Genomic DNA, 14,518 nt, shown 5'->3' on the forward strand with positions numbered 1-14,518 from the left:
GCTGGGTCAGGCTGTAGCCAGAAGCAGAAATTTTACCAGACTTTCAAGTGGATGCAGAGCCGCAAATATTTGAGCCAACTTTTGCTGCTTTCCCAGGCGCATAAATGGGGAACTGTAGCAGAAGTTCCTGTGTTCAGCCAGGACTGGAATCATTGTTCCAATAGGATGCTGACATTGCAGGACTCAGGCTTTACCAGCTGTGCCACAGCACCGACCCCAGTTATTTATTCTTGGTTTAGTTTCGGACAGTGAATGTAGTTTGTAAAATCTTTGTTTTTTTTTTTTTTTTCATTTATTGAGATTTGTTTTGTGGCCCAGAATATAAAGTATTTTGCTAAATGCTCGTGTTTTCCTGGAAGGTATGTGTCTTCTAAAATTGTTGGTGGATTGTTCTATATATGTCCATTTGGTGATGTTGGTTCATAGTGTTGCTTAAATCTTCTCTGTCCTTAACCTGATACTCTATTTTATTATTATTGAGAAATTGTTCAGGACAGGCATTCTCTCTTTGCTTCATCTGCTGTCAGATTTCAGAGCATTTTCAGCAGTCAGACTGTTGACATTCCAGAAAATGTCAACATGCAGCTGAAGGGGTGCACAGTGATTGTGAAGGGTTCCTGACTCTGTGGAGGTGACTCCAGTCACATCACTGTGGACTTGGCCTCTTTGGAGAGAAGAGGAGGAGGGTATTGGTTGATAAGTGGTGGGGAAATAGAAAGGACCTGTCAGCCGTTTGCAATATCTGTGGTCATGCACCAGATGTGATCACGGGGGTTGCACTGGGCTTCTGTTACAAGGTGAAGCCTGTTTGCTCACTTCTCCATCATTGTGATTAGTTAGGAGAATGGATCTCTTGTTGAAATCCAAAATTTCCTGGCTGAAAGTACCTTTGAAAGGTCCAGGTGAGGCAGGTGTTACTTTTTTCAGTATCCCAAGCCTGGAAAGGTGAATTACTCCTTGAAGGAAATGACTTGTTTCAAATTGAGCTGCTTTGATTCAACAGGAACAGCAGTTACAAACCAGGATCTCAGAAGCTCCTATTGTAGGGCATGTCAAACCTCCTCCTGCAGTGCTGGTGTCCCACTTGAGCACAGGATTTGAATCTCAGCTTCTCTGATTTCCATCCAGCTCCCTGCTAATGCTCCTTGGAAAGCAATGGAAGATGGGCTAAGTGCTTGTGCTCTTGTACCCATGTGGGACACCTGGAAGAAACTCCTGGCTTTGGCTTGGCTCAGCTCCAACTATTGCGGGCATTTGGGGAGTGAACCACCAGGTGGAAAACCTCTCTTTGTCTTGCTGTCTGGCTCTGTAAACTATCTTTCAGATAGGGCTTTGGGACCCTGCACCCACGTGGGAGACCCGGAAGAGGCTCCTGGCTTCGGATTGGCATAGCATCAGCCGATGCGCTCACTTGGGGAGTGAATCATCAGTCAGATCTTCCTCTCTGTCTCTCCTCTCTGTATATCCGCCTTTCCAATAAAAATAAAATAAATCTTAAAAAAAAAAAAGAAACAAGAACCTGGGTTATGTCTTGTTACGGGGAAAGATGTGAGATCTATCTCCTGTTGGCTGTAGTTCCTACAGTAGCTGAGGCAGGGTTTGGGAATTGGGAAAACAGTCATGTGGATGGATGCCAGGGGACGAGCCAGCTGAGCTATCACTTGAGGATCTCTATTTACAAGAAGATCTCTATTACAGGAAATGGAACCGAGAGTTGAACCCTGAGACTGTTTATGTGGGATTTGGGTATCACCAGCATGCATCTGCTATGCCAAATGTCTGTTTCCCCCTATTTCATTTTTTAAAAGAGATTTATTTAATTTTATTGCAAAGTCAGATACACAGAGAGAAGGAGAGGCCAAGAGATAGATCTTCCATCTGATGATTCACTCTGCAGGCGGTTGCATTGGCCGGAGCTGCCCTGGTCTGAAGCTGGGGGCCAGGAGCTTCTTCCAGGTCTCCCACGCAGGTGTAGGCTCCAAGGGTCTGGGTTGTCCTCCACTGCTTTTCCAGGCCACAGACAGGGAGCTGGATGGGAAGTGGAGCATCCAGGACACAACTGGCACCTATATAGGAACCTGCTGCATGCAAGGCGAGGATCTTAGCTGCTAGGCTATGGAATTGGGCCCTGAAGACTTATTTTTTAAAAAGTTCTATTTGAAGACAGATTTACAGAGAGGAGAAACAAAGATCTTCCATTAGCTGGTCCACTCCCCAAACGACTGCATTGGCAGGAGCAGGGCTCATCCACAGCCAGGAGCTAGCTTCCCTCCAGGCTCTCACTGGGGCTAAAGGCTTGAGCCATTCTCTGCTGCTTTTCCAGGCCATAGGCAGGGAGATGAATGGGAAGTGGAGCATCCGGGACAATATCTGGCGCTCACATGGGATGTCAGTGCCACAAGTGGAGACTTAGTCCACCATTCAGTGGTGCCAGCCCAACAATCTGTGATTTTAATCTTTGTTTAAACTTAAGATTCAGTTTATAATTATTGACAGTCATGTTTTTTTGGAAGTGATATGTAATTGTTCTGTATAGAAATAACCATAATAAATTAGGTTTCTAGATGTACGGTTTGTAAATATCTATACATATTTTAATGTGTTTGCCACATGCACTATGTTTTATGAGATCATTATATTGGGCTGTTTGCAAGTTGGGGTCCTAATATATATTTTTTAAAGATCTGTTAATGTTTTTGGAAATTTAGTTTTGCAGAGAGGAGGGACAGAAAAATCTCCCATCTGCTGCTTCACTCCCTAAGTGATCACAACAGCTGGGGCAGAGCCAATCTGAAGCCAGGAGCCAGGAGCCAGGAGCTTCCTTTGAGTCTCCCACTAGGTTGCAGGGTCCCAAGGCTTTGGTCCATTGTCTACTCCTTTTTCAGGCCATAAACAAGGAGCTGAATGAGAAGTGAAGCAGCTGGGACACAAATTGGGACATGCAAGGCTAGCATTTAGCTATTAGGCTACTGTGCCAGGTCTTTTATGGAGTTTTAATATTTTTTAAAATCAGGTGTTAGTGTTGGGCTAGACTGTGCATATGTAATATGCTAATAATATGTTAATATGTATAAATGCAAACTCAACACACTTTCATAATTATAATTTAACTTTATTATAAAACAAAGTCAGATATTAAAAAAAATTTTTTAAATACTTATTTTTATTACAAGGTCAGATATACAGAGAGGAGAGACAGAGAGGAAGATCTTCCACCCGATGATTCACTCCCCAAGTGAGTGCAATGGCCGGTACTATGCCGATCCGAAGCTGGGAACCAGGAACCTCCTCCAGGTCTCCCATGTGGGTGCAGGGTCCCAAGGCTTTGGGCCATCCTCGACTGCTTTCCCAGGTCACAAGCAGGGAGCTGGATGGGAAGTGGAGCTGCCGGGATTAGAACCGGCGACCATATGGGATCCCGGCACGTTCAAGGCAAGGACTTTAGCCACTAGGCCACACCACCGGGCCCCAGATATGTTTTTTAATATATAGATGACACTATTAAGTTACTAAATTATTGGTTTTCCTTTCTAGAATTCAGCGCACAATTAAAATGACAACTTCTTGGAGTGATCGGTTACAGAATGCAGCAGATATGCCTGCTAACATGGATAAACAGGCCCTGAAAAAATATCGGCGAGAAGCCTATCATCGGTAAGTGCTTAGTCTACTGGATTGTTAGAACAGCTCTCTTAAATGACATATAGTAATATTACTCTAATTTTCCGCATAGAAAACCTGGAGGGTAAAGATAGATTTTTTGTTTTGTTTCCTTGAAAAAGTAGGAGAGGTGAAGGGGAGGGAGCTAGAGGGCATTGACCGCTCTCTGCTGGTTTGCTATGCATGATGGTCTCATAGCCATTCAGTCTAGTCCGGCTCAGTGGAGAAGTCAGGAACTCAGGGTCTCCTGCATGGTGGCCGAGCCTGGTACTTAGGCCATCATCTGCTGTCTTCCCAGCCACAGTAGCAGTAAGACAAGTTGCTAGCAGCCAGGATTCAAACTGGTATGCTCATGTGAGGTGATGGGCATAACGTGTGGTGCCACGGTGCTGTATTCACCTGCTTCAAAAACCTGTTGGCATTGTCTTTTTCCTTTTTTTTTTCTTCTCTGACATAGAGAGATCTTTAATTTGCTGGTTCATTCCTCAGATTGCCGCTATGACTAGGGCTGGGTCATCCTAAAATCAGATGCCTGGAACTCAGCATCTGAGCCTTCCATGCGGGTGTAGGGCCCAAGTGTTTGGGTCACTTGTACTGCTTTTCTGAACACATTAGCGTGGAACTGGATTGGAAGTAGAGCAGATATGCTCTGGGTTTTTTTTTTTTTATTGGAAAGGCGGATATACAGAGGAGGAGAGACAGAGAGGAAGATCTTCCGTCCGATGATTCACTCCCCAAGTGAGTGCAACGGCCGATACTATGCCGATCCGAAGCCAGGAGCCTCTTCCGGGTCTTCCACATGGGTGCAGGAGCCCAAAGCTTTGCACCATCCTCGACTGCTTTCCCAGGCCACAGGCAGGGAGCTGGAAGGGAAGCGGGGCTGCAGGGATAGAACCGGCACCCATATGGGATCCTGGGCGTGCAAGGCAAGAACCTTAACCACTGTGCCATCGTGCCGGGCCCTGGGTTGTTTTTTTTTAATGTTTTTGTAGAAAAATCCCTCAGTTCCTGACACTGGCATAGCTGGTTAAGCCTCTGTCTGTGGTGCTGGGATACCATATGGGCACTGGTTGGAGTGTGGCTTTTCCACTTCAGATCCAGCTCTCTGTTAAAGGCCTGGGAAGGCAGTGAAAGATGGCCCAAGTGATTGGAGTCCTACACGCACGTGGGAGACACAGACGATACTTCTGGTTTCACATTGGCTCAGCTCCATTTGAGGGGTGAACCAGCTAGTGTAAGATCTCTGTATCTCTCCTGTAACTCTGCCTTTCAAATAAAAATATACCTGTAATATACAGTAATTTTTATCATGGTGAACTAAAATTTGAGAAGTAATTAGACTTGTGAAATTTTGTGAACTAGACTGAGTTTTTTAACTAGTACTTAGTTAAAAACATGTGGAATATTGATACCAGGAGTAATTTCAGTATATCTTGGAAACATTACGCTGAGTTGAATAAGCCAGCCTGAAAAAAATACATAATGTATGATTGAATTTTTATAATTGTTTTTCTGCTTTTAAATATTTATTTATTTGAAAAATTGAGTTTCACAGAGAGAGGAAAGATAGTTATTCCATGTACTGGTTCACTCCCTAAATGGCCAGTAGGGGTGGGACTACCCAGGCTAAAGCCAGGAGTCAGGAGCTTCATCTCACTCTCCTGTGTGTGCAGGGCCCCAGCACTCTGGATGTCTTCTGCTGCTTTCCCAGTTACTTTAGCTGGGAACTGAGTCAGAAGTGGAGCAGCCAGGACTGAAGCCAGTGCCTGTATGTGTTGCCAGCATCACAGGTGATGGCTTGATGTACTAAGCCACAATACTAGCTCCTGTTCTACTTTTGATCCAGCTCCACCTCCTTGCTCTCACAGTATGCAGTAGCCGGAAGCTGGAATCTAAAGCAGAGGCAGGACTTGACACCAGTCACTGATGTGGGATGGTTGCATCTGGAGAGTGTCTTAGGCACCGCCTCAAATGCCTGCCCTAGAGGAACTCTGAGCCACACAGTTCAGATTAGGCTTATTTTCTATAACAAAATGTCTGAGAGATAGGCGCTGCCATGTTTTTGTTGGTATTAGTAATTTACTTGCTTCTTTCACTGTGATATTTATTACATCAAAGTACTACATTTTATGTATGCACTAATTTTCTGTTAATACTTTTTTTGGTTTTTGTTGCTGTCGACTGAGTAAAGATTTTTATTTTGAAGATTTATTTACTTTTATTGGAAAGGCAGATTTACAGAGAAGTAGATCTTCTGTCTGATGATTTACTCCCCAAATAGCTGCAACAGCTGGAGCTAAGCCAATCCAAAGCCAGGAGCCTCTTCCGGGTCTCCCATGCAGGTGTAGGATCCCAAGGCCTTGGGCCGTCCTTGACTGCTTTCCCAGGCCACAAGCAGGGAGCTGAATGGGAAGCGGGGCCACCGGGATTAGAACCGGTGCCCATATGGGATCCCGGTGCATACAAGGCGAGGACTTTAACCACTATGCTATTGTGCTGGGCCTGAGTAAAGAGATTTGTAAATTGCAATCTAGTAAATGACACAAATCTAGATATTCTAATATCTGAAGAGCTTGTAAAATCCAGTAACGTGAAAACAACTTTAAAAAATGATCAAAATGGGCAGGTGTTGTGGTACAGTGGGTTAAGCCACCCTTTCCTGTTGGCATAGCCTATATTAGAGTGTGCAGAATGGGGAGTCTTACTTCTGCTTAGGATCTAATTTCCTGTGATGGACCTGGAGTGATCAGATGATAGCTCAAGTACTTGGGTTTCTGCCATCTACACCTGGATGGAGTTTCTGACTTTCTTTTTTAAAGATTTATTTATTTTTATTGGAAAGGCAGATTTACAGAAAGAAGGAGAGAATGATTTTCCATTCCCTGGTTTGTTCCTCAAATGGCCAGAATGGCAAGAGCTGAGTTCATCTGAAAATAGGAGCCAGAAGCTTTTTCTAGGTCTCCCACACAGGTACAGGGTCTCAAGGCTTTGAGCCTTCCTCTGCTGCTGCTTTCTCAGGCCACAGCCAGGGAGCTGGATGTAGGTGACAGCATCTAGCTAGTTGAGCCATCATGCTGGCCCTGGGTTTCTGACTTTTCTGCCTTGCCCAGACCTGACTGTTGTGAGCATGTATCTAGTAAAGCAGCAGATTGAAGATTCTCTCCTTCTCCCTCTTCCTCCCAACAGTTCTCCCTCTGTTATACTGCCTTCTAAATAAATCAGTCAATAACTTTAAAAAAAAAGGCTTGGCAATGTTTAACAACAGCAACAAAAATGGTCAGGAGACTTTTACACATCACTACAAAAGATATTCAGATAGCATTAAAAGTCAGATATACAGAGAGGAGGAGAGAGAGGATGATCTGTCCGATGATTCACTCTCCAAGTGACTGCAGTGGCCGGTGCTGCGCTGATCCGAAGCTGGGAACCAGGAACCTCTTCTAGGTCTCCCATGTGGGTGCAGGGTCCCAAGGCTTTGAGCCGTCCTCGACTGCTTTCCCAGGTCACAAGCAGGGAGCTGGATGGGAAGTAGAGCTGCCGGGATTAGAACCGGTGCCCATATGGGATCCTGGCGCCTTCAAGGCGAGGACCTTAGCCACTAGGCCACGCCGCTGGGCCCTAAAGTGCGTCTTTAACATCATTAGACAGTAGGGAAAATGTAGATTAAATCCACAGTGTATATGGGTACTACAATGGCTAAAATAAAAAAGTATTGACATCACTAAGTTTTGCCAAGGATATGGATTAACTGAAACTTGTAGATTTTTACTGGAAAGCAAAACAAAACAAACAAACAAACAAAAAAACCAGCTTCTCTGGAAAAGCACTGTGGTCATTTCTGTTGAGGTACAGCAGAGTTGCAGAGTGAGGAGGAGAGACAGAGAACTTCTGTTTTCTGGTTTACTCCCCAAGTGGCCACTGAGGCCAGAATTGGCCGGTCCAAAACCAGGAGCTTCTTTGGGGTCTTCCATGGAGATGCAGGGGATTGAGCACTTGTGCCATCCTCTTCTGTTTTCCTAGGCCGTTATAGGGAACTGGATTAGAAATGGAGAAGCTGGGACTTGACTTATGTCCATATGGGATGTCAGCATTGCAGGCAGAGGCTTAACCTATTATAGCACAGTACCGGCCCCACCCCAAAGGTCCTACTTATGAATATTTACTCTAGAGAAATGACAACTTAGATTCACATGTAAGGGGTTTTGTGAATAATGCTTCTGATGTCTCTTAAGAATTTGCTTAAAGCTGGAAACAGCCCAAATAACCTATAGCTAAATACATAAACAAAATGCAGTTTCATGTGGTGCAGTATAGTTCAGGCAGAGCAGTGAACTCCAGTGATGTAGCAACTTGGATGACTCAGAGATAAATGATTAGTTAAAAAAGGCATTCTCAAAAGATGACAGCCTCTTTGTTTGACTTACATGATATTCTGAAAAAAAAAAAATAGAAGCTACAGCAGTGATTGATGTTAGAACAGCTTTAGTGGGTACTAGAAGTTGTGCAGGAGGGAATAAGTGATTACAAAAGGATAACAGAGACCAACATTTTGTATGTGTAGCTCTGCATTTTAAAAAAATAACAGTTTTTAAGTACTTGTGACTGTTTTTGGCCATGTGCGATATTCAACCATGAAAAAGCCGTATTTTGATAAAGTCTTGTGGAAGACATGTTAAGTATGTTAATAAACAAGCCAGAAGAATACAAATATTGTATGACTCCATTTAGAATAAATGATCATATTCACACAAACAGAACAAACCAGGGGCCAACATTAATGCTGGCATCCTATTTGAGATTTTATTATTTTTATTGAACAGTCAGATATACAGAGAGGAGAGACAGAGAGAGAAAGATACTCCATCTGTTGATTCACTCCCCAAGTGGACACAACAGCTGGAGCTGAGCCAATCTGAAGCCAGGAGCCCGAAGCCTCTTCTGGGTCTCCCAAGCAGGTGCTGGGTTCCAAGGCTTTGGGCCAGCTTTGACTGCTTTCAAACGGAGCTGGATGGTAGGAGTTGCCGCTGGGATTAGAACTGGCACCAGTATGGGTTCCTGGTGTGTGTGAGGTGAGGACTTTAGCCACTAGGCTTTTTTGTTGGGCCCCTATTTGAGCTCCAATCCTAGCTTCTCCACATTTGATCCAGCTCCCTGCTAAGGCACCTGGGAAAGCAGGGGAGGATGGCCCGAGTTCTTGAGCTCCTGCCACTTTTCCGTGTATAACTTCACAAGTGTTCAATAGCATGTGGTAACTGATAATGATTAGCATATTTCATGCTGCAGAATAAATTGCTTTCATTGAGGGAATGACAGTGAACAGTCTGACTCTGTGAAGAAAGATCTTCTGATTCCTCATTCTGTTTTAGATATCCAAACCTTGTTTTCTTTTTTTGTTTTCCATTATACTGATTTGTGTATTTAGGGCTTCCACATCCTTCCCTTTCCTCCCTCCCCCCATTTTTCTGTGTGTTTAACAGTAGTATAGTCTTACAGATGCAGTCACAGTTCCAGCATTCTGCTGTTTACATGTGTCATGACATTGCAGGTATTGGCAATGATAGAAAATCTAGTGCCTTCTCGTCGAGATATATTGAACATTTTCCATGGGGTCCTCGTAGTCAGGAGTAGAGATGCATACTGCAGTGCTTCTTTGTTTTCCCGTGTTCTTGTCTCCGTTACACTGTTTGCCTGTGAGAGAGTATTTGTGTAGTTGTTGCTCTATGTATATTTTTTATTTTTTATTTTTTATTTTGTATGCAGGTTTGCTTGTATCAGAGAGAACAGGGTAGTTGTCCTTTTCAGGCTGCCTCAAAGCTGTTTGCTTCTGGCAGATAGTACCAAGTTCTATGAAAGAACCTTTAACTAAATACCCCATCAACAGTGGTATCAGCACAGGAAAGTCATTAGAGTCTCTTGGAAATCACACCTGTGTGCATGGTTCCTGATGGGCGTTTGTCTTGTAGCATTTATTACATTTACTACGAGTTTTTGGGTGGCATTGGAGCTTAAAATCTGTGATGTTCACAAGTATGACATATATCCTCCACATGAATTCTGAGAAAGAGGGAATCAGCTTGCTTGGAAAGGTGACCACAGCATCCTAAATCAAATTTGCACCTTCCACAAAACACTAGAATGCCTCTCCCTCATTGGCTGATATAAGAGGTTTTATTGCACTATTCATGCAGGTCAGGTAGGTGTTGAAGATAGAGAACCTTTTATTCAGTTCATTATTTTGAGTAAAAGGTTTACAGATCCCAGACCTTCTTCATCTTAATTACTTTCCTTGGTCACCGTGTGTTTCAGACAGTTTGCTTTCAACATCAGGGAAGTTAGCTCCTTCCCTGAAGAGGGCCAAGGATTTTCTGTGGTATTCAGGATCCATGTGTGGGAATGTCTTGATCAATGTTAGTAGTTTTAGATTCCTATCCAGACTTTTCCTTTGGCTTTCCTTACACTTTTGAGATATTCTTTTTCCTTGAGGTTGTCCACAAGTTCCAAAGCATACAGCAGTTGCACTCTTGTGGCGATATTGGGTATGTGAATAGTAGTTCTGGAAACATTAAGTATTTCCATTTCCTGAAGGTTGTCTTTGGCTATGGGCTCAATAATAAGAAGCTTGTTGCATTGAGAAGATAACTTTTTTAAAACACACAAGAAGAGTGTACAACACTAGATTAGAAAGTCAAGGACCAGTATGGATATAATGTCTGAGTATCATCCACAACAGTACAACCATGCTTGGATTTATATGTGTTACCAGTTACAGTCTTTTATGGCACTGTATTTGACTGACTGAAAAAAAAATTACTGCTAGAACGGATTTCTATAAAGGGGATCTTTTGCAACTGAAGCACCATTTTTTGCAGTCTTCCCACCATGAGGAGAGCCTGGCAAAAGGATGCTAGCCAATGGTATTCAGTCACTGCTTTTAGTCTGGTCTAGCAGCTCCCCATCCTCAAGTACCTAGGTCACCCTACTTGACTCTATTTATAATGCTACTTGCATAATCTTCTTGATTTGTGCCAAATGCTAGTTTGATATCACTCTCCAAAGATGCAAGGAAGTCTCCTCTTGTTACCAGCAGGCTCTGCTTTCCCGTACCCACTCCCACTTTAGTACTGGCCTGTATGTGTGTATGTATGTGTGTGTGTTCTTAGAAGTGGACTGTGGTGTTTGCACAAGGTCCTTCAGTTCAGCGCTGCTGAAATTCTTAGTCTCTGCAGTCAATTTATTTTATTTTATTATTTATTATTATTTTTATTTATTATTTTTTTATTATTGCTATCATTTTATGATACAGTTCCATATTCCCTTATCCCCTCTCTAATTCGTTCCCCCCTACATAGTTCCTTATATCATTACTAACATATAGTTCTTCATACTCCGTCATATGTCCATCATTGTGGGCATGGACAATGACAGAGAGTCCAGAATCTATTGTCAAGATATAGTAAACAGTTTCATTATAAGTCCATCTTTGTCTGGAAGCAGAAATGCATACCACACTGCATCCTCACATCTGGATGTTAGTCTCCATTTCACAGCTACTGTACATCCCCTCAAATGAAAAGTCATGATACAAAATCAATAATAGAAAGAAAAATAGAAATTTACAATGCCGTGAAGTTAAATGACATGTTACTAGATATGACAGTCTCCATTACACAGCTATTATGCATCCCCTTAAATGAAGAGCCACAAAACAAACTCAACATCCGGGAGAAAAAAGAAATTAACAACACCAAGAAGTTAAACAACATGCTATTAAATGACTAACATGTAGCTGAAGAAATGAAAATCATGAACCTTCTTGAAGAAAATGATGCCACTGCATGATCTACAAGTCATTGAATGATTTAATCAGAAGAAAGTGTTTTGAAGAGATGAAACCAACAGAAAACAACAAAACCCATGCGATATGGTTTCCACTGAGCTTTGTTGAAGCGTGTCTCCTCCAGACAATAAACAGGGGTTTTGTTTTTTAATCCAGTCTACTAATCTACATTTGATTGAGCTTAAATCATTTACATTCAGAGTTAAATATACATGGGTGGTACTTTGGTCCTGTTATTTTAGGAATGGGTTGTTCATTGGTTAAGTCTTCTGTAGTCATTTTACTAGGATGTTCTTCCCATTTGCCTTTGGTTTTGGTAGGTGCTATTCCTCTTCTCTATGGAGAACATCTTGAAGTATCATTTGTAGGGCAGGTTTGGAAGAGGCAAATTCTTTTAGCTTTTCTTTACTGTGGAAGAATTTTTTTTTAATTTTCAAAGACAAAGGAAAGTTTTGCAGGATTCATTATCCTGGGCCAACAATTTTTTTTTCCTTTAGAATCTGGAATATGTCACTCCATTCTCTTCTGGCCTGTAGAGTTTCCTGTGAGAGATCTCCTGTGAGCTTAATTGGCATTCCTTTATATGCCAATTGATTTTTTTTTTTCCTGTGTACATTTAAGGATCTTTTCCTTATGTTCAATTGAAGAGAGCTTGATTATCATATGTTGTGGTGAAGATCGCTTTTGATCAAGCCTGTTGGGAGTTCTGTGCCCCTCCTGGATCTTGTCTCCCAATTTTTTCTCTAGATTAGGGAAATTTTCCTTGATTATTTCATTAAATACATTTGCAAACTCGGCTTCTCTTTCTGTACCTTATGGGACTCCCATAACTCTTATATTTGGCCTCTTAATAGTGTCTTTCAATTCTTGAATACTTTTTTTGACCTGATCCAGCTCTGTTTCCAGCTTTTTGTTTGCTTCCCCCTGGTGACAGGAAATATCTTCCAATTCTGAGATTCTTTCTTCTGCTTGCTTCATTCTATTTTGGAGACTCTCCACTGTACTTTTAATTTGTTCTACTGTGTTCTTAATTTCTGATATACCAGCCTTGATTTGCTTTACTGTTTCCTTAAATTCTTTGAACTCTTGCATGAGCTTATCATTTTTGATCAGAATCTTTAAAATGAGTCTTATGGATTCTGTGTGCCCCATTTTCTTGATGTCTTCCTCAGTTAATTCTGAGGTTGGCATAGGGTTTTGCTCCTTTGCAGGGGAACTTTTGGTAATATTCATTGTGCCTTTGTCTCTTCTTTTGCTCTTGATCATTGTACTTCTGGTTAGCAGAGTCTTCTTCTTGGGACAGGTTTCTAAGCTCTGTCATGCATGGATCTACAATGCGATTTTACTTATTGCAGTTGGTGCACAACTTTTTGCTTGCAGCCACTTGTGCCACCACCTCCAGCGAGTTCCAGGTCTGGGTTCTTATGTCAGATTTCTATCATGGTCTGCACAGCCCCAGCTCTTGGCTCCATTTCACAGCTCTTTTGGTGAGAATATGTTTTCAATTTAAAAATTTTTAAATTATTTTTTATTGACATACTGTTGTTTGGTTAGTGCTATCAGAAACCTATCTCCAATTAAAATTTTACTCAATTCTCATTTATTTCTGGAAGTCAGAGAGAGATCATCCTTCTGCTAGTTCCTTACCCAAGTGCCACAACAGATGGAGCTGAGTCTGCTCAAAGCCAGGAGTCTACAACTCAGCCTTGTTGTCCCGTATGGGCTTCAGAAAGCCAAGTTCCTGAACCATCATTACTGCCTTCCAAGATGCATATTAGAGATGGGCATCCCAAGTAGTGTTTCATTTTTGGGGCAAACACCTGCCCCCATAATCTGCATTTTAACTTCCAGTATTCCAGGTTGACAGAGAGCCTCATCTATCAAATCTGGCCTATTGATCATTCCAGTGACTAGGATTGTTGAAATGTCCTACCCCATCGACTTTGGACAGCAACTGATTGTCAGCATATCAGTGAATTGTCATGCTAGTAGCCTTGCTAGCAACAAGCCTAGCAAGGGTTTTTGAAATTTTCCTCTGATTTTTCCCACGTTTAAATTTTAGGCCCATTGACCTCTTCGGGCTCTCTTGGATTCAATATGTTTGACCATATGTCAAGACAGGAACGTCTTAACACCCCCTGTGATTCCTGTAACTGGATACCTTTAGTATAGATATCACTCATGTATTCCACAGTCTCTGGAGGAGATGCCCAAGAAGTGAATACTTGCCGAAAAACATTTGAAAATTCGTTATCCAAACCTCTGACTCCTATGTTTTTAAGGTACTGATCAGGATTAACACAAGATTGGTGATTTTTCTTTGATTTTAATTTTGCCATTAAGATTGAGTAATAAGTTTTCTGCTTTTTCAAATGTAACTAGACTGTTGTCCTGTTTCAGTCTTTGTCTTTTACCTGTCATTGACTTTGACTTCAGGATACTAGGGTCCATGGCTTGCCCCAGCCTTCACCGATAAGCCCATAAAGCTTTTTTATTGAAGCTAAATACAAGCTATTATGCCACTGTGAAGAGCTGGCTGTTGAATTATTGAATAAATCCTGCTACAATCATATGGGTGCTGTAAGAAGAGTTGGAATCATGGGCAGGTGTTGTGGTGCAATGGACAACACTGTAACACTGCCAGCTTGAGTCCTAGCTACTCTGCTGATGCACCCAGGGAGCCATGGATGTTGGTGCAAGTATTTGAGCTCCTGCCACTCATGTGGGAAGCCTGCTTGGATTTCCTGGCCCAGTCTCTGCTGTTGGAGGTATTTGGGGTATTAAATCAACAGACTTGCCTTTCAAACAAACACACAAATTAATACATATTTTAAAAGTTGGAAGTCAGTATTTGTTTCGTTAGGAAATCAATGTCCATGGATGTTGTGCTAATACAGTTGCCTGGCTCTGTCACATGTTCATAAGGAAAGTCCTATTTCTTGTTCAACAGAACATATGGCCCATATTTTCTATGACTGTGGCTATTTAGAAATTGTATTTTTAAATTATTTTAAGTTTTAA

General features: G+C 42.1%; 1 protein-coding gene across 3 annotated transcripts in view; it reads left to right on the forward strand.

The window, feature by feature from the left end:
• The window catches only part of NT5C2 (5'-nucleotidase, cytosolic II), an 87,369-nt gene that overhangs the window by 11,054 nt on the left and 61,797 nt on the right, over positions 1 to 14,518 (forward strand). For 2 of the 3 annotated variants that reach the window (XM_040992183.1, XM_040992182.1), the window contains exon 2: positions 3,535 to 3,654. In XM_040992183.1, the coding sequence (XP_040848117.1) occupies positions 3,554 to 3,654 (101 nt within the window). In that variant the 5' untranslated portion in view covers positions 3,535 to 3,553. Of the gene's footprint in view, positions 1 to 3,534; positions 3,655 to 14,518 lie in introns of those variants that run through there. The other variant, XM_040992187.1, reaches the window with a different exon arrangement.

The sequence above is a fragment of the Ochotona curzoniae genome, unplaced genomic scaffold, assembly GCF_017591425.1.
Source record: "Ochotona curzoniae isolate NIBS_2020 unplaced genomic scaffold, NIBS_Ocur_1.0 contig_66, whole genome shotgun sequence".
In the NCBI taxonomy this organism is placed as follows: Eukaryota; Metazoa; Chordata; class Mammalia; order Lagomorpha; family Ochotonidae; genus Ochotona; species Ochotona curzoniae.